General features: G+C 38.5%; 1 protein-coding gene across 1 annotated transcript in view; it reads left to right on the top strand.

The window, feature by feature from the left end:
- BRIP1 (BRCA1 interacting helicase 1) overlaps positions 1–22,711 on the top strand; it is a 119,218-nt gene extending 96,507 nt beyond the window's left edge. The window contains exons 17-20 of the mRNA XM_041001151.1: positions 2,031–2,143; positions 15,653–15,735; positions 19,926–20,246; positions 21,462–22,711. Of these exons, the coding sequence (XP_040857085.1) occupies positions 2,031–2,143; positions 15,653–15,735; positions 19,926–20,246; positions 21,462–22,021 (1,077 nt within the window). The 3' untranslated portion in view covers positions 22,022–22,711. The remainder of the gene's footprint in view (positions 1–2,030; positions 2,144–15,652; positions 15,736–19,925; positions 20,247–21,461) is intronic.
- The last annotated feature ends 1,423 nt before the right edge of the window (positions 22,712–24,134 follow it).

The raw sequence follows: 24,134 nt of genomic DNA, 5'->3' as shown, positions 1-24,134 counted from the left end.
AACTAAGTCTTTACAAAAAAGGTATCTCTTTGTACCCTCCTGTAAAAGTAAATTGTTGGATACACCGATCCAGTACTACTGCTTAAGAGGACATCTTCTAACACCACCAGGCTGAAAGGATTCATTCCTCCTTTTTCACACCGAATTCCAGTGCTGGTGACTTACGCACCTAAAACGAAGTGTTAGCACTGGAAGTTCCAGAAAGTTTTCTATAACTGCTATTAAGTTCTGAAGCCATTTTTAAATTCATTTCTTACTTTTTAAGTAAGACAAGTACAGTGTAACAGACCTAGCTGACTTCATATAGAAAAGTTGTACTATAAGAGCTGATACTGTGGCACACAATCCTGGCATCCTGTATCAGAGTGTAAGTTCTAGCTCCTCTACTAATCCAGCTTCCTCCCCATCAATGACAATATATTAAGAAGGTTAAATGGAGATAATTCCTGTTAATCACTGCTGTGTGCATGGAACAGTTTAGGAGCTTCATAATCCCTCAAGACTATTTCTAGGCTTTCAGTATATCTTGAATTTATTTCTGAAAATGATATAATATCCAGCTTTGTTTTTCAAAAATTATTCCTAATGCCAACTTCATGATATAGGTTCATGAAAGTCTGACACTGCTTGGTAAATTTCCTCAAAGTTAAGTTTACAAAACAATTTAGTATTGAGGATCTTAAAAAGGACTGAATATTATTAAGAATATAGTATAAAGCTATGAACTCAGTCCTCAGGATAAGATACATGGGCACAGAACAAAGTCAATCTCTTACAAGTCCCAGAAGCCTGCTCTTTAGCTTTCCAGTGCTACGTGTATTTGAATTTGAACACTTCCCTCTAGAATATAAGAAATTATTCAACAGTGTAAAAACTGTTCTGAGAACATCTCTGTTACAGCTTTTAGTTTGGAAATATTTGGATCGTACCAGACTGTAAGTCACCATATGGAACTCAGACACATATACAAGAAATCGCAAGCAAGCATTTATATTAAATATTGCATAATGAAGGTACATAAAATAATTACCTTTGTGAATAAGTAGATTTTTTTTTCATTAGAAAACCTTTTACAAAATAGTAGCATGGAGGTAACAGATCAGATTCATATTTCTGTGTAAAAAGTCGAAAACTGAGCATTTAGACATTAGCCAGAGTGTAACAATTGATATTCCGGAGAACAAAGTAACAGGATGAATTACCTAACTGTGCCAGATTATTGCTTGAAACCAGTTACCAGCCCACTGTGGAGGGAGAATAAACCCAGGCAGAGCATGGCAGTGTAACTGTGCTGAGGTCATAGCAGCCAGCAATGGAAAGACAGAGAAGCAAAGCTCCAGATACCCGCAAAGGGCTCCCCTTGAGCACATAACGTGCTGAGCTAGAACAGGAAGCACCTCAATGCCTGGGACACTGTCCATAATCACACTGAGAATTTCAGCCTGGTACTGGGAGAAATTAATGCTGAAGTATGGCTGTTCCTTTTTCAGGCAACATAAACATCAACCTAAACATTAGCCTGCTATAGATTTAGTGAATTTTGAATTCCAATAGAGGTTGCCTTAGCAGGTCAGGCAAAATGATATTGTAGGTCTTCTACAGTGTACTGGATATTCCTCAAACCTGCTAAAGAAAAAAAACCCTGAGTTCTTCAGGGTTTAGTATCTTCTTAGCAGATACTAAAAGTTATGAAAATAGCTAGAGTAGTCAACCCCAGTCACATGAAACTTTACATCTGACTTAAAAGTCACAAAGATTATCAGACTGATAAGCATAGAAGAATGAACTACTTAATTGCATTTTAATGTGTTAATTTCAAAATGAAGAAAATCAGTTACATTCTATACAACACTGAAGAAAAGTCAAAACAGAACTGCCCAAAGCCATCAATAAAAAAGGCAACTGACAGAAAAGGAGGGAAGTTTTAGTAATTATGAAACAACTTTTTTCCTTTTAATATTCAAAAGGTTAGAACTTAATAGGATTTTTAATGAGCTTTAGTGATCTACTTTGTTTTTAAAATTTTTCAGGTTGAACTGAAGCGCAAGTACAATGACCACCATTCAAAATTAAGAGGTCTCTTACCTGGACGGCAGTGGTATGAAATTCAAGCATACAGGGCCTTAAACCAGGCCCTTGGTAGGTAAGTAGAGAGAAATTGTATATAGTATCATTGTAGTATTACCTGTGACCAGAGTTACATGTGCATTTAGTGCTGCACTTGACATTTATTTTAGCAAAATTTCATGAAACAGGAACCTTAAGAATTGGTCAGTTTTTAGTGATAGATGTCACAAGTGCAAGTTAAACAGTACAAATCTTACCTAAAACAAAACTCAAAACTGGCAGAAGTTTACAGTAATTGTATAACTGGATAAACAATGAATGGAATACAAAGATATTTATTGAAGAAACCAGTCAATGCCTGGTAAACATGAAAACCCAGAAGAATATTTTTAAACTGATGTATGTGTAGGCACCAGTTTTGAGTCCCAGCTGCTCCGCTTCCAACCCAGTCCCTGCTTACGTGCATCAGAAAGGTGAAAACGGCACTGCGAGCCCTCTGGGAGGTCTCTATAACCTACGAGTCAGAGTACATGTATGCACAGGTGACTACTTCGTGCATAAACACACTGCCTCCGACTTTCAGATAAGTGTTGCAACACCAGCCACTGTGAGAAAGTGTTTTTATTTGCAGTCCGTACCTTCAGTCGCTAAAGATGTGCTGAATTCTTAAATTACTTTCATCAAATATAAATCTGTTTCGTTTCTATGTAAAGATACCTGACAGGGAGGCAGTTTTTCATCCTAAAGTCATTTTTTTAAAATTTGGAAAACAGGTTAAAGAAGAGTGAGACTGTGAAAGTTATCTATACTTTGCTTTGTCTCCTATGTTAAATGATAATGTTGGAAAACACTGAAATGGAAGGACAGTAGCAGGAAGAAAGAAAAAGGTTACCTTAAAAAAAAAAACAACTCAGAACTTCTCACAAGTATCTTATGTACTCAATAGACCATTCACACATAAGCAGACTAAATTCATTTAAGTTTTTACATAGAGCTAATTTTTTGGAAATATTTTACATGAAAGAATTCTCAGAAAAAAAAAAATTAGCTCGCTCTCTCTAGAGAGACAGAGAGAGAGATATCTTTAATCCACTGTTTCACACCCCAAATGGCCACAACAGTCAGAACTAGGCTCTCAGAATAAAGCTGAGAGCCCCTCTGGATCTCCAATGTGGTTTCAGGGGCCAAGGACTTTAAGTTACTCTTTGCCTTCCTAGGTCACAAGCAGGGAGCTGGGTCAGAAGTGGAACAACTAGGACTCAGAGCAGTACCCATAGGGGATGCTAGCACTGCAGGTGGAGGCCTAGGCTGCTACCATAGTGCCAGCCCCCGCACCGAGCTAACTGACATAGTACCAAAAAAGTTTAAGCCTTGGAACATGTCATCTGCTGTTCTTGTCAGTGTAGAGTGGTGTTCAACCTGACAGCTCTGTTCCATGACTGGCTTCCTGTTGCTCTTTTCTGCCTAGAAATCCTGTTTTACTTGACATTAAATTACACTGCAGGTTCTTAAAGTATTTATCTGTTTACTTTGTCTATCCCTGATTTACCTATTATGTTTGAATGCTAATATTTCAACTAACATGTTCAAACTTCCATCAAAAACTATGTTTAAAATTCCTGGGTTTTAATCATTTGATTTTAGGAAGATACATATTCTTACCTCAGTTTCTTAACTTCTAATACAAGCACTGCTCTGAAATTCAAGAATATTGGTATTCTGTACCTTCTAGTCAGGTGTTTGTAGACTATAATGTAATTCAGCAATCTGTAACACTTCTATAATGCTTATTTTTTTTTTAAAGATTTATGTGTTTATTGGAAAGTCAGATATACAGAGAGGAAGATCTTCTGTCCAATAATTCACTCCCCAACTGAGCGCAATGGCCGATGCTATGCCGATCCGAAGCCAGGATCCAAGAACTTCTTCCAGGTCTCCCTCCCTCATGGGTGCAGGGTCCCAAGGCTTTGGGCCATCCTCGACTGCTTTCCCAGGCCCCAAGCAGGGAGCTGGATGGGAAGTGGAGCTGTCGGGATTAGAACCGGTGCCTATATGGGATCCCGGGTTATACAAGGCAAGGACTTTAGCCGCTAGGCCACGATGCTGGGCCCTATAGTACTTATGTTTTTCAAACTAATGGTAAATATATAGAGCTCAAGTAAATTTAAACAACTGTCATTTTCCTAGTTTTAATTAGGCAAAGTGCGACAAAGATATGTTCACTCCTCACTCACATGTCCACAACAGCTGTCCTGGACCAGGCTGGAAAGTAGGAGCCTGGAACTTCATCGTGGGTCATCTCCCAATGCTTCCTCAGGCACAACAGCTGGGAACTGGATTGGCAGTGAAGCAGGGCAGAACCAAAGCAGCACATACATGCGATGTTCGCAAACCAGGCAAAAGTTTAAACGTTGTGCAATGCCAGCCACCATTCCACTGTTCCTTGGAGGATACAATGGATAGCAGCAGCAGTCTGCCAAAAATGTAATTTAAAAAATTAGAAACAAAGATTGATGGGGCAGCGTTGCAGTGCAGTGGGTTAATAAGCTGCTGCCTCCAACTCACATCCCATATCACAGTGTCAGTTCTTAGGTTCCAGTCTAGCTCCTTGCTAATGTGCCTGGGAAGGTAGACAGCAGCCCAAGGACCACACCATGATGGAGTACTTACCCCTTGACTTTGGCTGACCCCAGATTATTGGGGCCATTTGGGGAATGAACCAGAAGTTAGAATATTGGTCTCTGTCTTTCAAGTAAATAAAAATAAAATTTTTAAAACAAAATCAAGTGAATATTTTATGTCATTTGATAAAAGTGTTTTCTAATTTGCACAAAAGGGGCTTATTAATCTGAGGTATTGTTTATGTAGGATACATGTAGATGGTACAGAGTAAGCAGAAAGCAATTCATTTCTATGTTACCTAATTTTTAAAGACTTACACGGTATTTGAAGATTTAGAAGTCTGTGAAATATATTAGCAACCTTGGAAGCATCCCAGACAGTAAAGCAAACAGCTTACCCTGTTGCTAAACTGAGAGTGTAATCTTTGTCTTGACTGGTCACAATTCACATGAGCAAGATTGTGCAGAAACACTGAAAACAGGGGCAGCCTTTTCCCCTGAACTATTACCTTAAATGCCTCACTTCTACACGATACTTCAAATAGAAATCTTGATAGTGGTGTCCTGATGTTCCATCAATTTTCAACAGTATTAGATCACTTCCTATTGTGGCCAATTTTTATGAACTGAAATTACTTTAATACATAAATATAATGCCAAATAAAATTATATTTGTATTATTCTGTTTTGTGTTGCTACAACAAAATACCTAATACTAGGTACACTATAAAAATGAGAGAGAGAATCATTTAGCTCACAGCTGTGCGACCACACCTCTTCAGAGGTTCTCCTTGGCTGTGTCACAGCATGGCAGATGACACAGCAGGAGCGTGTGTGAGAGAAGCCAGAGGATTCTAGATCAGGCTCAGTGATGTCTAACTACCTGCTCTCACCCTAACGCAGTGGCCTGGGCTCTGCAAGAACTGTATTAATCGTTCCTGAAGGTAGGGCCCCTGTGACTTCTTAAAGGCTGCAACACCTCTCACACTGCCACACTGGGCACCAAGCTTCCAGTGACTGGTGAAGGAACCTGTGGGGCACAGGTTACCCAAACTAGAGCAACATTTAAAAGTTCGGTGAACAATTGAGCACTAGTCTTTTTTCTTAGAATTCCATGACATTAAAGAAATAAAAATGTCAAACAGCAGACTAGAAAAGACAGTAAATTCTCAACTGTGAAAACCAGTTGAATGATAAAATGACTTAAGAGGCCACAGAAGGCTAGATTTAGTTCTACAGTGGTGAGTGTAATCTTAGATTCGTGTATAGAAAAGCTTAGGATTTAAGACAATCTAAAATGTCAAGGAAACACAGAATTGGTTGCAAGATTGTCTAATGAGGCTCCTCCTTCATCCAGGTATTCTGCAAAGTCTGAGCCAGAGTGTCTATATTCTGCCACACAGGCATAAATTATTAAAGATGCAAGGTTAATGCATACATCCTACCACATACTGTGAGTAGGCTAACAGTCTTATAGTTTTCAGGAAGGAATGTGTAAAACTTCCCACCTCATAACAAAGTTCCTTGAGTGTATCGAATTGCGGCGTGAGCCCCAAGCATGCATGCAGGGCTGATACTCCTTTAATCTTATATAGATAGAAAAATCTTCAGTACATATTCAAATCAAGTCTGTAACAACCAAAACAATGATAGACTTCTAGCAAAAACATATCCAGCACAAAGCACTTAGAGAAAAGAAGCAGTAATTAGAAGAGAACAAGGGGTGGACAATTTCTTCTGTAAAGAGCCACAGCATGTGTTTTAGGTGTTGGAGAAAACAAGCATTCCTGTCTCTTTGTTTTTTAAAAATAAATACTAATATATATATATAACTACTATATACTAGTATATAAATACCATGTAGTATATATTATTTATTATATACATTATATATAGTATTAATAACTAGTATTAATATATACTATTAATATAATATATATAATTACTAGTCCTTTGCTGGTTAGACAAAAATAAGATATGGGCCACAGTTTTTGTAGTTTGCACTTGGCCAACCTTTAGAACAGTCCTCAAAGAATCTGTTACTAATATCCTTCAAAAGTAATATATTCCTTCATGAAATGAAAACAAAATGAAAAATTCAACTACACCTGACAGTTTTCAAACACAGTATAGGGCTATGAAGACAGGACTGAGATTTCCCTTATGCAAAAGACAATGAGAAAACAGAAAAACAGATAAGTATGCAATAGCTTCTCATAAATAGGAGACATAGCAAGAAAACAGAGAATGTAAGTATCAAAAAATGACAATTCCCCCAAATTGAAGAGTGTGATGGTTCATGTTAGAAATGGTCTGCTGAAGCACAGATAAAGAATTAAAGCTGTACACCATCTATTTGTGCAGTTTCTATGTACCTGAGGTGTATCCTTCACCTCCAAGCACTGGCATCCTATATGGATGCCGGTTATATCCCAGCCGCGGCACTTTGCATCCAGCTCCCTGCTCATGGCCTGGAAAAGCAGTGGAGGATGACCCAGCTCTGTGGGATTCTGCATCTCCATTAGAGGGAAGAAGCTCCTAGCTTCAGATCAGACTCGGTTCTATAGCCATTTGGGGAATGAACCAGCAGACGGAAGATCTTTCTCTCTCTCCTTCTCTCTGCAAATATGCCTTCCCAATAAATTCTTTTTTAAAAAAAGAAACATTCCAGAGCAGATAAATGTTCTACAAAATTGGAACTCCATAATCACCTGACTTCTGAAAAAGCAACAGTGAAGCAAAAAGAGATGAAATTGCATTCAAGTTTTTGAGGGAAATTTTTAAATTGTAATTTGACTCCTATGGAAACTAAACTACCAATGAACTGTAAATTGGAAGACCTAACGATTTACTGCAAGTGAATACTGCCTTAGGCTGTTATTGTAGGATGTGCTCCATAAACAAAGTACCCAGAAAGACAACTGTCACGTATGCAGCAGGCTGGGGCTCCACTCCAGAAGAGGCAGAAAGAATTCCTGCAGTAATCAGTAAGGGGAACTCTGAGACCCCTGTGCAGCAAGCCCAACGAGTGGCTATTTTAAATTGATGATAAAGGATGGAGGGATTGACAATGATGAGAACCTTTACAGATTTGGCAAAATTTAGGAATCAGTAACAAAAAATTTTTTTTACAAAGGGAGAGATAGCTCACAGAAGACCAAATTTTCACTTAAGAAATAAAATTTGGAGCCACCATTTGGTCATTACAGCATGATAGTTAAAAACTACTGTTTAGCTTGCTGGCATCCCATGAGGGAGTCCCTTTTTCTGGTCATGGTCTGGAAAGAACAGTGGAAGATGGTCCAAGTAGTTGGGCCTCTGGCACCCATGCAGAGACCCTGCAGAAGCTCCTAGCTCCTGTTTTCCACCTGGCAGAGCCCTGGCTGCTGTAGCCATCTGGGAAGTAAACCAGTTATAGAAGATTGTTTTGCTTTCTGACTTTCAAATAATTTTTGTTTTGATTGAAGTAGTTGAAAGGCAGTTACAGAGAAAGACAGAGAAAGAGAGACCTTTCATCTGCTGATTTATTCCTGCCAAATGGCTACAGCAGCCAGAGCCAGGAGCTTCTTCTGGGTCTTCCACCTGGATGCAGAGATCCAAGTACTCAGGCCATATTCTGCTGCTTTCCCAGGCACCTTAGCAGCAGGTATATCAGAAGTGGAGCAGATAGGATTAAAACTGCTGCCCATACAAGATTGTTGGTGTCACAATCAGTGGCTTAACTCACTAAGCCTCAATACTGGCGCCCAAAGTCAGTACATCTTAGGAGGAAAATAGAGTAAAATCTCACAATATACGATGTGGCTCAGTTCTTAATAGTAATCCAGCAGATACCAAATTATGTCAGAATTGTACATGTAAGTGACAGAATGTTGGGATTTAAGTTCAACTATGCGGGATATAAGAGAAGTACGTCTTCCACAGAGGACAGTTAATACGTAACTGCCAAAGGCCAAAACCCAAGTAGTAAATAACATAGATAGTACTTAAAAATATGTCGGTACGGGCCCAGCACGGTGGAACAGTGGTTAAGGTCCTCGCCTTGCACACCCGGGATCCCATATGGGCGCTGGTTCTAATCCCGGCAGCCCCGCTTCCCTTCCAGCTCCCTGCTTGTGGCCCAGAAAAGCAGTCGAGGACGGCCCAAGGCTTTGGGACCCTGCACCCACGTGGGAGACCTGGAAGAGGTTCCTGGTTTCGGATCGGCATAGCATCGGCCATTGCCCTCACTTGGGGAGTGAATCATCGGACGGAAGTTCTTCCTCTCTGTCTCTCCTCTCTGTATATCCACCTTTCCAATAAAAATAAAAAAATAAATCTTTAAAAAAAAATGTCAGTACACAAGCAAAACTGTCCAAAGTAATCGTTTCAGAAACGTGAAAATTGAAGAAAAATGGGTATAACACTTCTGTTTCATAATGAAAATATTCTGATACTACATCTTTTTAAACATGCATGTGTATTTTACTGTGAGTAAAAATTTACAAAGCTAAAATCAACTTCTACAAAAGGTTGATGGAAGTCTACTGTCGTGGCATAGCCACTGGTTGCAATGCTTTCATAGCATATTGGAAACTGCTTCCAAATCCAGCTCCATGCTAACGCACCTCAGAATGCCGCAGATGACGGTCCTGCCACCTGTACGGGAGAAGACCTAAAGAGTTATGAGCTCCTGGCCTCATCCTAGCCCTGACAGTGTAGAGGTTTCAATAGTGTATGCACGCATACTAAGATGTAGTAAAATTATTTTATGTTGTGTAAAGAATCTAGACAGAATGCCTAGTGCAGCAGGTACAGTTTGTGTACTATGGAAAATAAATACATTATCAGGCAGACATGGAAAGAACACCAGAATTCAAAATGCCAATACACTGGCTGGAGATAACTGCATCAATTGTAGAGAAAGTAGAATAATCCAGAGCAAATAAAATTAGTAGGAATAAAAACAGACCAATTTCTTAGGATGATATTACTCTAAACTGTGTATGCCCCTGAAAAAATTTTCAAATGCATCGAATAAAACCAGTCAGATCTGAAGAGAGAAATAAACAAATTCACTCTTAAAATTGGAGCTTTAGAAATTCCACTCTAATATAACTAATGCACAAACTAATAAAGGTTTGAACATTATTAGCCAAAAAGATTAAATTGATATTGTAGAGCATTCCACTAAGAAGGTAAACATCCATTTCTGGTGTACATGGAATATGCATGACCATATGTGGACCATAAAAATCTTATTTTACCATAACGAAACAAAACAAACTGGAAATCAGTAACAGAAAAATACGTCCAAATGCTTGGAAGTTGGGCAGCATACTTAAATGATCCATAGGTCACACAGGAAGTCTCAAGGAAAATTAGAAATACTGCGAACTGATCAAAAATGGAAACCTGTGAGCTGAAGCTAAAGCAATACTCAGAGGGCAACATAATTAAATGCTTATTTTAGGAAAGGGTAAAGATCTTAAGACATTGATTAAGAAGCTAGCAAAAATAGCATAATAAATGTAAAGCAAACATAGGAAGAAGGAAGTAGTAAAAGTCAATGAAATGGAAAACAAAATAAAATTAATGTAACTAAAAGCAGATGCTGAAAAGAACAGCAAAAATAACAAAACTGCCAAAGAAAAAAAGAGGAGCCACAATTATTAAATCAGGAACTCGAGAGATGATGTTACTAGACTCTGTAGACATTGAAAGTATATATATTTGACAACTTGAACAAAATGCACTACTTTCTCAAAAGCTATCAAATACTGAATCTAGTCCAAGACGAAGTAAATAACCTGAATAATACTGTATAAAGTTAAAAGCTTCCTTAAAAAAAGGTTCACCCAAATGGATTTGCTAGCAAATATTACAAAACATGTAAAGAAATAACATCAATTTTACATAATGTCTTCTGGAAAACGGAAGATGGAACACGTCCCAACTCATCTTATGAGGCTAGGGAACCCTGCACCCACCTGGGACACCTGGAAGACTCCTGGCTTTGGCTCAAGCTTTTCCGCCACCGGGGGAGTGAACCAGGGGATGGAAGAGCCTTCTTTCTGTCTCCTTCTCCCTGTAAATCTGGTTTTCCAATAAAAAATAAGTCTTTACAAAATATATATACTAACAGAAAAGAAAACAAAAATATAAACCAATATCCCTCCATAAACATAAATGAAGATATCCTTACTTTTTGCAAATTGGGAGAAGTCCTCAAAAGTGGCAAAACCAAGACATCTGGAAATTCTGAAAGCAATAAAAAAACAGACTAAATTAGAATTACCCTACCAAAACTGCATATTACTCAAAGCTTAAAGCATTCCAGGAAACATTAATCAGTAAAAAGTGCTTTATTCTCATTAAATACAGTGAGCTTTGCGACATTTTAACTTAACCAACTGCCATAGCCCTCTCCAAGTTCAAGGTTTAAACCCAACTACAATCTTTGTTAAACTCAGAAACTTGACAACCATTGCAGACCCAATACTGAAAAACTGCCATTATGTGACCTGTTTCCTGGTTTCCCTGAAGGACCCAGCAACTCACAAGCTTCTCTGACCTGACTCAACACTCACCCAGCACTGATTTGTGAAGGTACCTGAGATATTGAATGACATTTGGGGGCACATTAGAGGCTATCTAATGTATGTACAGAGAAAAGCTGATAACTGAGGATTCAATAGGGGTTTTAAAAGTTCTGACAACTGGGCCTGGAGCAGTAGCCTAGCGGCTAAAGTCCTTGCCTTGAACGCGCCGGGATCCCATATGGAACCCGGTTCTAATCCTGACCACCCAGCTTCCTGTCCAACTCCCTGTTGAGGACAGCCCAAAACCTTGGACTCTGCACCCACGCAGGAGACCCAGAAGTTGCTCTGGCTCCAGATCTGCTCCGCTCAGGCCGTCATGGCCACCTGGGGAGTGAATCATCACACAGTTCTTCCTCTCTCTCTCCTGCTCTCTGTATATCTGACTTTGCAATAAAGATAAAATAAATCTTAGACAAAAGTTCTGACAACTTTCTGGGACTCTAGAGAACTGTATGTACGTATAGGATCATAACCATGCTGTGTGCTAAGGATATGAGAAGAGCCCAAGCTTTTACATTGATTTTATAATGAAGCAAGAAATGAAGAACAAGGAAGAGTAGCTACCTCCTTTAGTGAGAGTTGAAAGTTTATCCTAATGGGAGGTATGATTATTCCAAATATTTAAGGAAATTTCTATCTAATAATTTGCTGACCACTATACTAGCTAGTCTTCAGTAACCATGACATATTACAGAATACTTCAGGAAGCAAGCTCTACCAATAAAAATCTTGGACGTGGACAAAGAATTGAGTTCTAGAGTTGCCATGTTATTACTAAGCAAGATGTACTGCTTTCAACAACAATTTATATATGTGTGTGTATATATATATATATATATATTTATATATATAACATGGAAAAAGTAGATGCATACCCCAAGAGCCAGGGGAAATGATCAGTAAGAACAGTACTTGAGGAAGCCCATATTTTTATTTCTCTACCAGACAAAGGTACAGAAATAAAATAAAAAATGGCTAGGAATTAAGGAAACTGTGCCTAAAGAATTAACTATAGGATACCATGAGAACAACAGCTCCTCACACCAGGTAAAGAATATTGACGTATCATTAAGACACAAAATGTATTGAAAAAGAGCCTACTAGAAATTCTGGAATTAAGGTTACATTAACTGATAGGAGAGATTCATTCAAGGGCCTACTGCTTATACAGATATCAACTGAAGTTGGAATGTGTGATGTTAGAACAATAAAGGCTAAGGAGCATCATGCCAGGGAACTCGTCAAGCACATTACACACCCCGAGTAGCAGTTCCAAAGGAAGAAAGAGAAAATGAGGCAGAAAGAATGTGAAAAGTTGTGACTTAACAAATTTGATGAAAAACATTTAGGTACACATCTAAGAAAGTCATGCATGAACTCAGAAAGACCTAAAACAGATGAGCAAAATTAAGTAATTAAGTAAAAGAATCTAGAAGTAACTCATGGACGGGGAACCTCATTAGCATTAACAGGCATTTTCACATCAAAACTAGGGAGAATCTGAAACAGATGACTGATGGGCTCACAGTTCTGAACATGGAAAAGTGTCTACCACGAAGTCTGGAACTGGATAAAACTGTCCTTTGGAGAGGGAATTAAAAACTGGATGTATTAATGTTCAACAAAATCTGTAAAAATGATAAAATCTAGACTGTACCAAAAAGCCTTGAACAGTAGCACCTATCCACATGACAGAATAAAGAACATCCACAAAAGTATGTCAGTCAGTGTGTGTGGCTTGTCATCATTTTCTTTTAAGTTAAACGATAAATATGAGTAGTGATAAATCTGTTGATTTCCTCAAGGGTAGTCATACCGCCCTCAGATTCAGTAATTCAGTTGAAACAGTGATTGCCTCAGCATACAGTTTTGCACCTGGCTAGAATTTTGCCACCGTGGAAGAAGAACTATCTGTAAAATCAAAAGTTTGTGAGCAAAATCCAGGAGAAGCAACCTTAATGGTTTTCACTGGAATAATAAGAAAATAAACCCATTTATCTTCACAAAAGTTATGCCTACATGTTAACTATTGCCAACCAGAGAAACTTCAGAGACTTGGCACCCACAATTTTATTGGGCTTTGCATGGAGGCAGCCATTTCCTAACTTTTTTTTTAAGATTTATTTATTTTTATTGGAAAGGTAGATATACAGAGAGGGGAGAGACAAAGAGGAAGATCTTCCAGCCGATGGTTCACTCCCCAAGTGAGGGCAACGGCTGGAGCTGAGCCCGTCTGAAGCCAGGAGCAGCTTCTGAGCCTCCCACACGGCTGTGGGGTCCCAAGGCTTTGGGCCGTCCTCGACTGCTTTCGCAAGCCACAAGCAGGAAGGATGGGAAGCAGGACGGCTGGGATTAGAACCGGCACCCAAATGGGATCCCCGCGTGTGCAAGGCAAGGACTTAACCACTATGCTATCACGCAAGGCCCTTTTCTTAGCACTTGTCAAAGGTGTAAATTTTCAGGAAGAAAATAGATGTTCTGCATTAACATATTGTTTACATAAACTATTTAGAAACTCTGAGACGATTTAATTTATTAGTGTTGGTAAACTCCTGAAACATAAGTTCCTGTACACCAACCAAGAGATATCTTCAAACAGATATTCAATGTTAACCCTTTTTTGCATATCTGTACAAAGATGAAATGTATCAGAAAGTAACACAAAGTGAAGGAACCAGAAACTGACATCTTTAGAAAAAATTTTTGTTCATTATGGAAATTAACTTGATATTAATCTAGACTAGATCAAAAATTATATTTCTCAAAGCAATGGATGAATAAAATATGTAGTAAAATAAATAGAAAGATCCAAAAAGGTAAACTAAAAATATATATTTAACACAGAAAAATGAAGTGATGGAAAAGGAACCATTACACCTATTTATGGTGTAATGAGTTTATGAGTTTTTTAATAGCTAAATTACATTAAATGTAAATGAATTAAACATTCCAATCAAAGGATAAAGACAATAAATTTAAAATAACATGATCGGGCCCAGTGCAGTAGCCTGGTAGCTGAACTCCTCACCTTGAACGCACCAGGATCCCATATGGATACTGGTTCTAATCCTGGCAGACCCACTTCCCATCCAGTTCCCTGCTATGCCCTGGGAAAGCATTCAAAGATGGCCCAAAGTCATGGGACCCTGCATCCACATAGGAGACCTAGAGGAGGCTCCTGGCTCCAGATCAGATCAGCTCTGGCTGTTGCAGCCACTTGGGGGATGAATCATTGGATGGAAGATGTTCCTCTCTGTCTCTCCTCCTCTGTATATCTGACTTTCCGATAAAAATAAGATATTTAAAGTAACACGATTCAAATACATGCTGGATGCCAGAGAAATAGTTTGGTTAGGGAACATAACCATGGTGAAGATAAGAGTGGAAAGGAAATACTAGCAAGTAGTAAGCAAGAGAGCTGCTTTGGTTATGCTGTTATCAGACAAAACAGGCTGTAACGCTAACTGTTCAGACAATGCATACTTTACAATAATACAGATATTCTATTAAGAATATGACAGGGACAAACATTTATGCAACAGAAGTGCCCCAAAACACATGAAGCAAATTTGTCAGAAATATTCAACAATAACCATTCAAGACTTTAATGCTCTACATGGAATAATGCATGGAACAACTAGAAGGAAAATCATCAAAAAAAAATAGAAGTCTGAACACTGTGAACCTACAACTCCAAACAAGCCTATCGCATTTGTAGCGCCTGCCCCCTTGCGGCAGAATACACATTCTTTTCAAGTGAACGTGGCACATTCTTCGGACGGACCAGCCGCATGTTAGGCAAAAAATAAGTCTCCACAAATTCTAAGTGGCTGAAATAATAAAAAGTATCTTTTCTTACCATAATGGAATGAAACTAAAAGTCACTAACAGAAGGAAAACCAGAAAGCCCAGAATTCACTTCTAACCTGTAGGTCAAAGAAGAAATCACAAGGGAAATTGGAAAATAGTTTGTGATAAATGAAAGTGCAAACACAGTATACCAAAATTGGGGGATAAAATGAAAGTCGTGCTCAGAAGGAAATTTAGAGCTGTTAAAAATTTGTATTTAAAAAGAAGACACATTTGAAGGCAACAATCCAACCTTCCATTACATTAAGGAATTTGGAAAAGACAAAACCAAATCAAGAACAAAGGAACAAAAGAGATAAGAATAATAAACAAATGAAATTGATTTCTTCTACTGTTTAACAAAAAGTTGATTTTATAGAGAGAACAACAAAATGTACATTTAGCATGACCAAGAAAAATACACAAGAGTCAAATTAAAACTAGGATTGACATACAGGTAGTACTTGTTCTCTAGAAATCTGACTTTAACTTTCTACGTTATGATTATTTTATTCCGCCTTATTTTTTTTGCAGGTGTATCCGACACAGGAATGACTGGGGAGCTCTTATTCTAGTGGATGACCGCTTTGGAAGTAACCCAGACCGCTACATATCTGGTAAGATTCTCACCTGCACTCAAACAAGAGCGGACTGCTTTTTTTTTTTTAGTTTGTGGTTAAATTTATAACATGAGATCTGCTTCCTCATCAGGTTTTTAAGGGCGCAGATGAGCATACTTATGTCTACAACTGACACTACACAAACTGAACACTGGTGCTGTTTGCCCCTTTCCCTACCTCCCAGCAATCACCATTTCTGCTTGTGTCAGTAACTACTTAGATACCTCTTAAGCCCTGAGTTATGCAGTATTAATCCTGTGATGGGCTCTTTTCACTGATCCTAATTCTTAATGGTTCATCCACATTGTCTTCTCTACCGCTATTTTGTATTCGAATGGTATTTCACTGTGTACACACTGTATTTTCTTGATCCACTTGCCGTTATGTACTTAGGTTGTTTCTACTTGAGTGTTGGGAACAGTGCTGTGAATGTGGCAGTACAGCTGTATTTTTGAAACTGATTTCAATTTTTTTGAGTAAATACCCAGAAAAGATTGTTGGGTCACACGATAGTACTAGTTTTAAATCTTTAAGAAACCTCCATACCATTTTCATAGCAACTTCATCATTGTTTTATAGGTTTATTTATTGTTATTGGAAAGCCAGATGTACAGAGAGGAGAGACAGAGAGGAAGATCTTCTGTCTGATGATTCACTCCCCAAGTGAGCGCAACGGCCGATGCTATGCCGGTCCAAAGCCAGGAACCTCTTCCGGGTCTCCCACATGGGTGCAGGGTCCGAAAGCTTTTGGGCCGTCCTCGACTGCTTTCCCAGGCCACAGGCAGGGAGCTGGATGGGAAGCGGGGCTGCCGGGATTAGAACCGGTGCCCATATGGGATCCCAGGCGTGCTAGGCGAGGACCTTAACCACTGCGCCACTGCTGGGCCCCCAGGGTTTGTTTTGTCTCGCCTTATGATTATCCAGTTGGAGAAGTAAAAAGTGACTTCTTGTCAAGTTCACTGATTCTTACTTCTGCTTAATCAAGTTGTCTGTTGAACCCCTCAGTTTGGCTCTTACATTTTTCCAGCTACAAATTTTCTTTGGTTCTTACTTGTTCTCTCTTCTCTCGTTGTAGATATTTTCCTCTGGCCTCCCATATCATTTTTTTGACATTCATCTTAAGTTATCTGTCAGATAATTCATATACTTCTATTTAAGGTCAATTTCTGGCATTTTGTTTCTTTGGTGGCACTCTTTGTCCTTTTCTCTCTGCAACTCTTGTAACTTTGTTTTGATATTCTACTATGTGAAAAACCAGCCACCCCATGACTGGTTTTGTATGGGAAAAGACTTATATCTGTTAACCCAGGTAGGCATTCTGGGATCCTCTTAGATCTTGTTTGGTGGATCTGGCTTCTCTGGGCCAGTGTTTATGGATGTCTAAAGGGTAAGACTTGCCTGGCTGTTGTGGTTATTTTCTAGATATCGTAACATCCTGCTCCCTCTCACCTCTTACATCATGGCACTTTAGGCAGAAGTTTCCTGGTCCCCTCTTTCACTCTCAGGAGACATGTGGACCACACCAGGTCCTGCTAAAGTCTTCCTGATGCCTCCAGCACAATGGTTGCTGGGTGAGTTAGCACTTGGCCATGGTGCAGTATTTCTCCTGGTGCAGCAGCATTCAGACCAGATCCTTTGTCCCCGGCAGCCCCAGCGCTACACTATGCAAGGTCCCCCCGGCATACCCTACAGGTGGGCAACACAGGGCTTTACTTCAGGCAGCTGTCCAGAAAGTCAGACTGTGGTCCCACATTCTGGCCTGCTCTTTTCTTCCTAGAGGCAGACAGCAGCTCAGTGTTTGACAGTGCTGTTAGGTGAGGACCAACTTGTGTGTACCAGCACAACACAGCTTGGAGCAAGGGCCTCTTCTGTGGCTCCTGCATTTCTCACAAAGTCATTAGGCCCTTTCATTGTTGCAGAACCAGAGTCTCCGAGCAGGGAGGAAGCGCTGAGACCTCCCCCATCCCCCATACCGTCTTGGCTACTTAACGGCTTCCATTTTTAAAAACAGAATTGGAGGGCCCGGGGCGGTGGCGCAGTGGTTAAGGTCCTCGCCTTGCACGCCCGGGATCCCATATGGGCGCCGGTTCTAATCCCAGCGGCCCCACTTCCCATCCAGCTCCCTGCCTGTGGCCCGGGAAAGCAGTCGAGGACGGCCCAAGGCTTTGGGACCCTGCACCCGCGCGGGAGACCTGGAAGAGGTTCCTGGCTTCGGATCGGCATAGCATCGACCGTTGCGCTCACTTGGGGAGTGAATCATCGGACGGAAGATCTTCCTCTCTGTCTCTCCTCTCTGTATATCCGCCTTTCCAATAAAAATAAAAATAAATCTTAAAAAAAAAAAAAAACAGAATTGGAGACCACACAAATAATTTCCATTGACAGGAAATCTAATTCACATACATGTTCAGAGAAATTCTTTACAAATGACAATGTTTAATTTTTAGTGCAGTAGAAAATGAAGTAGGATTCCTCAATTCCACTGGATGTAAGGTACAGTTCACTAGCACACTAGTACTTTGTTTGCCTTTGTCAAGACCAGAGCTCGTCCACAGAAATGAATTTTCTAAGACATTAAGTCTTACATTCAAAGAAGCAAGCACACATCACTTGGCTGCTTAGAATTCTTTACTCTTTTGTTCTGGGCTGCCATGCAGTTTTTATGCTTTTCTCTTTTATTCAGCTAATTTATGCTTATTAAAAGTAATATTTTCTGAAAGGAAATGAAGCACCACTGAATGCAGCAAGATCAGGCAGATCATTATTTTTCACTCAACACAAATTAGCAAGCATCCTGCAAACATTCCTGCAGCAGCAACACAGGCCGGCCAGGAGCACCAAGTGGCCAAGTGAACATAGAGCCATGGGATGCAGCTGCATTTATTACCTTCACAATTCAAAGTTTGTCAAACTGTGAATACAGAGATTCTGAATTTTAGCTTACTGATGAAGGCTCTGCTTTGGTGGTTTTCTTCCTTTTCTATGTAAAGCAGGCAGTCACTTAGGCCACCCAGTAACCACAGGCAAAATGCTAAGTGCTAATGTTTAGTCAGCAGGTGGAGCTCAGATTCTTTCAAGTTTTCAGAAGCAAACAAGGACATCTTATGGTAAAAGCACACAGTGAAACGTGAAATGTTAAAATGCTTAAGCTTTAGCGAATTTCATATTTGCATTTGGTATAATCATTTTCCCCAAACAACATATAGAACTTTATTGAAAATGATTACTTATTTTTAAATTTTAAAACCTTTAGTGTATACTGAAATATTTTCCATTATTTCTGAGTGACTTTACTGTATTTTTGCTGCCATGCAAGTAATATAAATGCTTTCTCATCATGGTAACACTAGCACAACACATACATTTTTTTTGATGACCAATTTTTGTTTGAATTCAGTTTACATAATTATTAGAAGACAAAAAACTAATGTAATGCATTTAAAATGAAAGTACAATAATTCAAACTGCTTGAAGCCCTCCTTCATCTTTGGCTAAAGTTTTTAATGTATTTTTTTTAATGGCGAGATTCAGAATATTGGGATTTCCACATGCTTCTGTTGTTTAAAACTTCTAGTTGTCCTACATGCAAAAGGAAGGAAAGCTTTTTGGGAACTTGTAAAATTAAATTTGCTAGGTTTCCATTATTCCCAACTAGAGAATATAAATGGTCCACATGATTCAACCTATGAAACCCAATAGGCATTCAACCCAAAACTTTCAATTTTGACTGTTTCCTGGAAACAGCATTCTCATGGCACCGAGAGAACTGGCCAGCTGCTGACCCCAGTGAGCCCTGCAGTCACAGTTAAGTATCCATGCTCCACAGGATACTGTGATGACCATTACGTGAGATATAGTACATGAATATTCACATTAACAATATTTTAATTTATGGTGTGTTTCTCAGGACAGACTCCCACAGTAAGTCATGGAGCATGCTGTATATAAAATGTAAAAATTGCAGGAAAAATGCTTCATTAAAAACTTTCAACTTAATAATAAAGTACATCAAAAAGTTCATGGGAAATGGAATTAGAAGTCTATTCTGGTGAAAAATAATTTGAAATCCATCTATCATTTTCTCAAAGAACACATTTTCCATGAACTCTTCAGATTGCATATACTTAATACCTTAATTAGGTGACTAAACTTTCCCTTGCATTTGTTTTATATTATTCCTCTCTCAGGACTTTCTAAGTGGGTAAGACAACAGATTCAACACCATTCATCCTTTGAAAGTGCACTGGAGTCCCTGGCTCAATTTTCCAAAAAACACCAAAAAGGAACTGATGTGACTGAAAAGCACAGAAAGCGTGCGAAGCACCATGACTCCACTCTTGAAGAAGCCTGTTGGAAGGACAGTACCCCAACGTACCTGCTGGAAGCGGCAAATTATCTATCACCAGAAAACCCTAAGGAAGACGAAACAGAAATGTCTATCCAGGAACTACCATGCCCCACAACAACTGACAGTGTCTCTCTACCAACTATCTCTGGAAAGCACGAGAGTATGAACAGTTTTACTTATTTATATTTGCTAAAGAATTCATTATATTTAGTGAAATTTCATTTAGGTACAGATTTATTCTCTTTAATATGTTGGTTTATAAGGTTATCCTAAAATAATGAGATAGTACAGTCGATTGGATTGGGGACAAACTTTTGTCGGGAGACCAGTCTATTTTTTTTCTTTCTCTGAACTAGCTTTGCGATCATGAGCAAGTCACTTACCTTGCTGAATTGTAACGGAAGGAGGAACACCTGTGTGGCTGTCCCTCCAGACAGGATGTAAAGGTCAAGTGAGATAATAAATACTGTGGGATTGTGAAGTACTTTACCAACACTACATGTTACCCACAATGCTATACAAACGTTAATGCACACTTTCCAGATTGGCTTCTTTGTTTTCAGGGGTAAGATCATATTCTAAATTATGAAAACATTTTTAATGCACTAAAAAATAATATGTAATAGGAATTGGGAAATTGCAGCCCATGAACCAAATTTAGTCTGTTTAATGGAACAGTCACGCCAGTTCATTTGCATAGTGCCAACATTGTATGCACAACTGAATAATTAGAGATATTAAGCAAACCCTGAAATATTTACTACCTGACCTGAACAGAAAAAGCTTGAACTCTCATCAGAAATAATTAAAATTATAAAATCACTCTGGCTTAATTTATTGATTAGTAAACATTTATATTTATGATATGTGCTTCTAAATGAATGTCAGTGAACTGGATGCTGAAGGCCTTAGCCTTACTACTGACTAATTTTAGGACCTTAAGTAAATGAGTTAGCTTTGTGGTTTTCATTTTCCTTATTTATTAAATGCAGGAATTACTTTTTTTCTTACTCATTGTTTGGCAGATTTTTAAGGTGGTTTTTTTATGTGTGTGTAACAGCCTGTCCACACCTTTTCTCAGTTTTCTTCCTCCACCTTTTTACTCCTCCTTTCTTTGTTGATTCTGGTGTGGAATTCGATAGTTTAACAGAAAGCATTATAACCTGAGCTGGGAACCACTAGAGACCTGAAATTCCTTTTAGAGCTCACATTCCAGAAGTTTTGAGATGAAGTTCTGTGACTACTGCTTGTGGGCTCTAAATCATGTATCCTGTTCAGCTGTTTCAGTGTTTGCAGTGACTAACAATTTTAATCAAATAGTTAAAGATTATGAATAGCTAGGAAACTGAAAGTTCTTAAATTTCTGTGTTCTTAGATGATCCAGCATTACCAGAAGAGCCTGCCCACTCAAGGAAAAAGGAAAGGATTATCATTTCCAGATCTACAAGCCCAACTTTCAGCAAACAAACCAACAGAGGCAGCTGGTCTAACTTTAATTCCTTGGGACAGTTTTTCACTGATAAAACACAGAGCACAACTCCTGAGCTCAAGTCACCAAAGAACTGTACTTCCGGGCCTACTTTCACAACAGAGGAAGTGAATAATAAAACTCCTTCGCCACCCACTGATAAATGTCTGACAGTGAAGACATCACTTGAACCATGTCCTCCATCAGAAACCATCATGTCATCAATAAAGATGGACGATCAGTCCAAACTGCCCAGCTATGAAGAAGCCCTGGACTCAGACACTGAGTCGCCTGCAGAAAATGAAGAACCTGTCCACTCAGCTTCAAGCAGACCTGTTGAGACAGAAGTGGAAGATGACTCCATCTATTTTACACCTGAACTGTATGATCCTGTAGACACAGAGGAAGACGGCAGTGAACTTGTTGAAAGTGATGAAGATAGCACATTGGCTAATAATTCAAATTAGATTCTGGCTGCAGATCTTTCTGAAATTGAAACTATGAAATGAGTGGATTCAGTCACAGAAGGGAGAACAGGATTGCCCACACACAGATGGTTACATTGATGACATCGATGGTATTCCAAAAACAACTTGTGTAAATGAGTTGAAACTGGAAAACACTCATGGAATAGATCTAAAGAACTTTAGGGTTAAGTAATAATACTTAACTGTCAAGCTGTAAAAAAAGAAAATACATTATCAAGCCTGTGTTACATTCTGCTGTAGTTAATAATTCATGTGTTGAGTAAGTGGTATACTTTAATTTTTGCAGCTATGTTTTATATTTTAGTTCACTGATTTTTAAGTAGTTTATGGTCAGAAATGCAGTCTTAATACTCATAGTTTGGTAGATTCATATAAAATATTTTTTCCAATAAATCTTCTTTTAGCTAAATACAAATTAAAATTAACCTGGATGATACTTTGAGTTTCTGAAGGCATTTTTCATTTCACTCAAATACTCATGTTCTGTAGTCTACTGTGTTTTTCTTTCTGATGTGGACTCGTAGTAGTGTGATCTGGTCACAACCTGGCCAGGTTTCATGACAGGTTTTAACACATACTGCTCTGAGACTTAATTTTTAAATAAAACTTTAAATTAAAATGTTTATTTGTAATAAGGAGAATTAAGGATGTAAACAGCATGTATTTTGCTTGATAACCCTAAAATCACATAATACATTTATTTAACAGTATAAAATGATAAATAAAGTATTACACATTTTCATTTGTAATTATTTAGCTTCATCATCAGTGTGGGGGAAAAAAGCTTCATTCCAACATGAAGCTTTATTGATGGAGTCACTAAGATAGAAACTTCAAACATAATTTTGAATATATGCAGGAGAACTTTACACAGTTCATTGGGAAATGGAATCAACATGTTTATTTTGGTGCAAAAAAATTTTAAGTCCATGCGCAGTTTCCCATGAACTTTGTAAAGTATCTTCATATATAACTGAGCTGAAATATTCCTTTAGAGCACACTCTTCTGTGAATTTGAGCTGTTTATGCTTATATAAATAAAGTAATACATCTAAACGAATTCTTATAAGATGCTCAGCTTTGACATCATTCCAAAAATACATTCACTGCTCTTTTTCTAAGAAACTTCTGTTATTTAGTGAGCATGCTGATTTATTTCAACTGTTATCTGATGAGCTATTCTAAGTAGTGAGTATATTCTACTATCAAGGCAAAATTTCTAAATCATATTTTTACATTCATTTATATAAATTATTCTAAATGAGTATGTTGGCTTTCGTTTTTATGGTGTTTAGATTTAATTTGGCTTCTTTTTTCTATCGCATTAGAGTACAGATATAAGCATAATTCAAAGAAATGTGACAGCTGGCCAAATAAAGAATTTATAGATTGGAATGTACTAGATCTCACATAATATCATACAATTATCTTGGCTGATCCATGAGTAGTACATACCAAACACTGGATGAGAAATTAATTCCTGTCTTATTTCAAAAGTTATGAAACCATTTCTCCCTCTTGGGGGCTTCCTTATACTACAGCGGAATGATGGTGGGATAGTGGAAAGGTTACTAGAGACAAGAGGTTTCTAGTTTTGATTCTGCCACTGATTTGCTAAGTCGTGTAGGTAATGCTGTGCCTTTCAAGGGAATTAGTTTCATCTGTGCAATGCAGAATTTAGTTCCAGGATGTTATAAAAATCCCTTTCAGCTTAGAAAATCCTAATTTTAAAGGAGCCTCTTGTTGATTTTTTTCTCTAAAATAAAGCATATTTTATATAAAAGCTGTAATGACTGTAGTCATTACTACATGGATGGTAACTTGGAAAACTGCTTATTTTAACAATGGTGCTATTGAAACATTATGGGGACATTTCACATTGCATTTTGAAGAGTTGATGAACAAAATATCTACTTCAAAGGCATAGCATCAAAGAAACAGAGAGCATGAGAGACCACTCTTCTATCCACTGCTTCACTCCCTGAATGGGCACACGACCAGGGCTTGGCCAGGCAAAAGCTAGGAACCCAGAACTTTTTTCTGGGTCTCAATTGATGTCAGGGGTCCATGTCAGGGGTCCAAGTACTTGGGT

Source organism: Ochotona curzoniae, unplaced genomic scaffold (genome assembly GCF_017591425.1).
Source record: "Ochotona curzoniae isolate NIBS_2020 unplaced genomic scaffold, NIBS_Ocur_1.0 scaffold_2453, whole genome shotgun sequence".
NCBI lineage: Eukaryota > Metazoa > Chordata > Mammalia > Lagomorpha > Ochotonidae > Ochotona > Ochotona curzoniae.
Note: the sequence above shows the minus strand (reverse complement) of the source record. Positions and strands in the feature narration are given on the sequence as shown.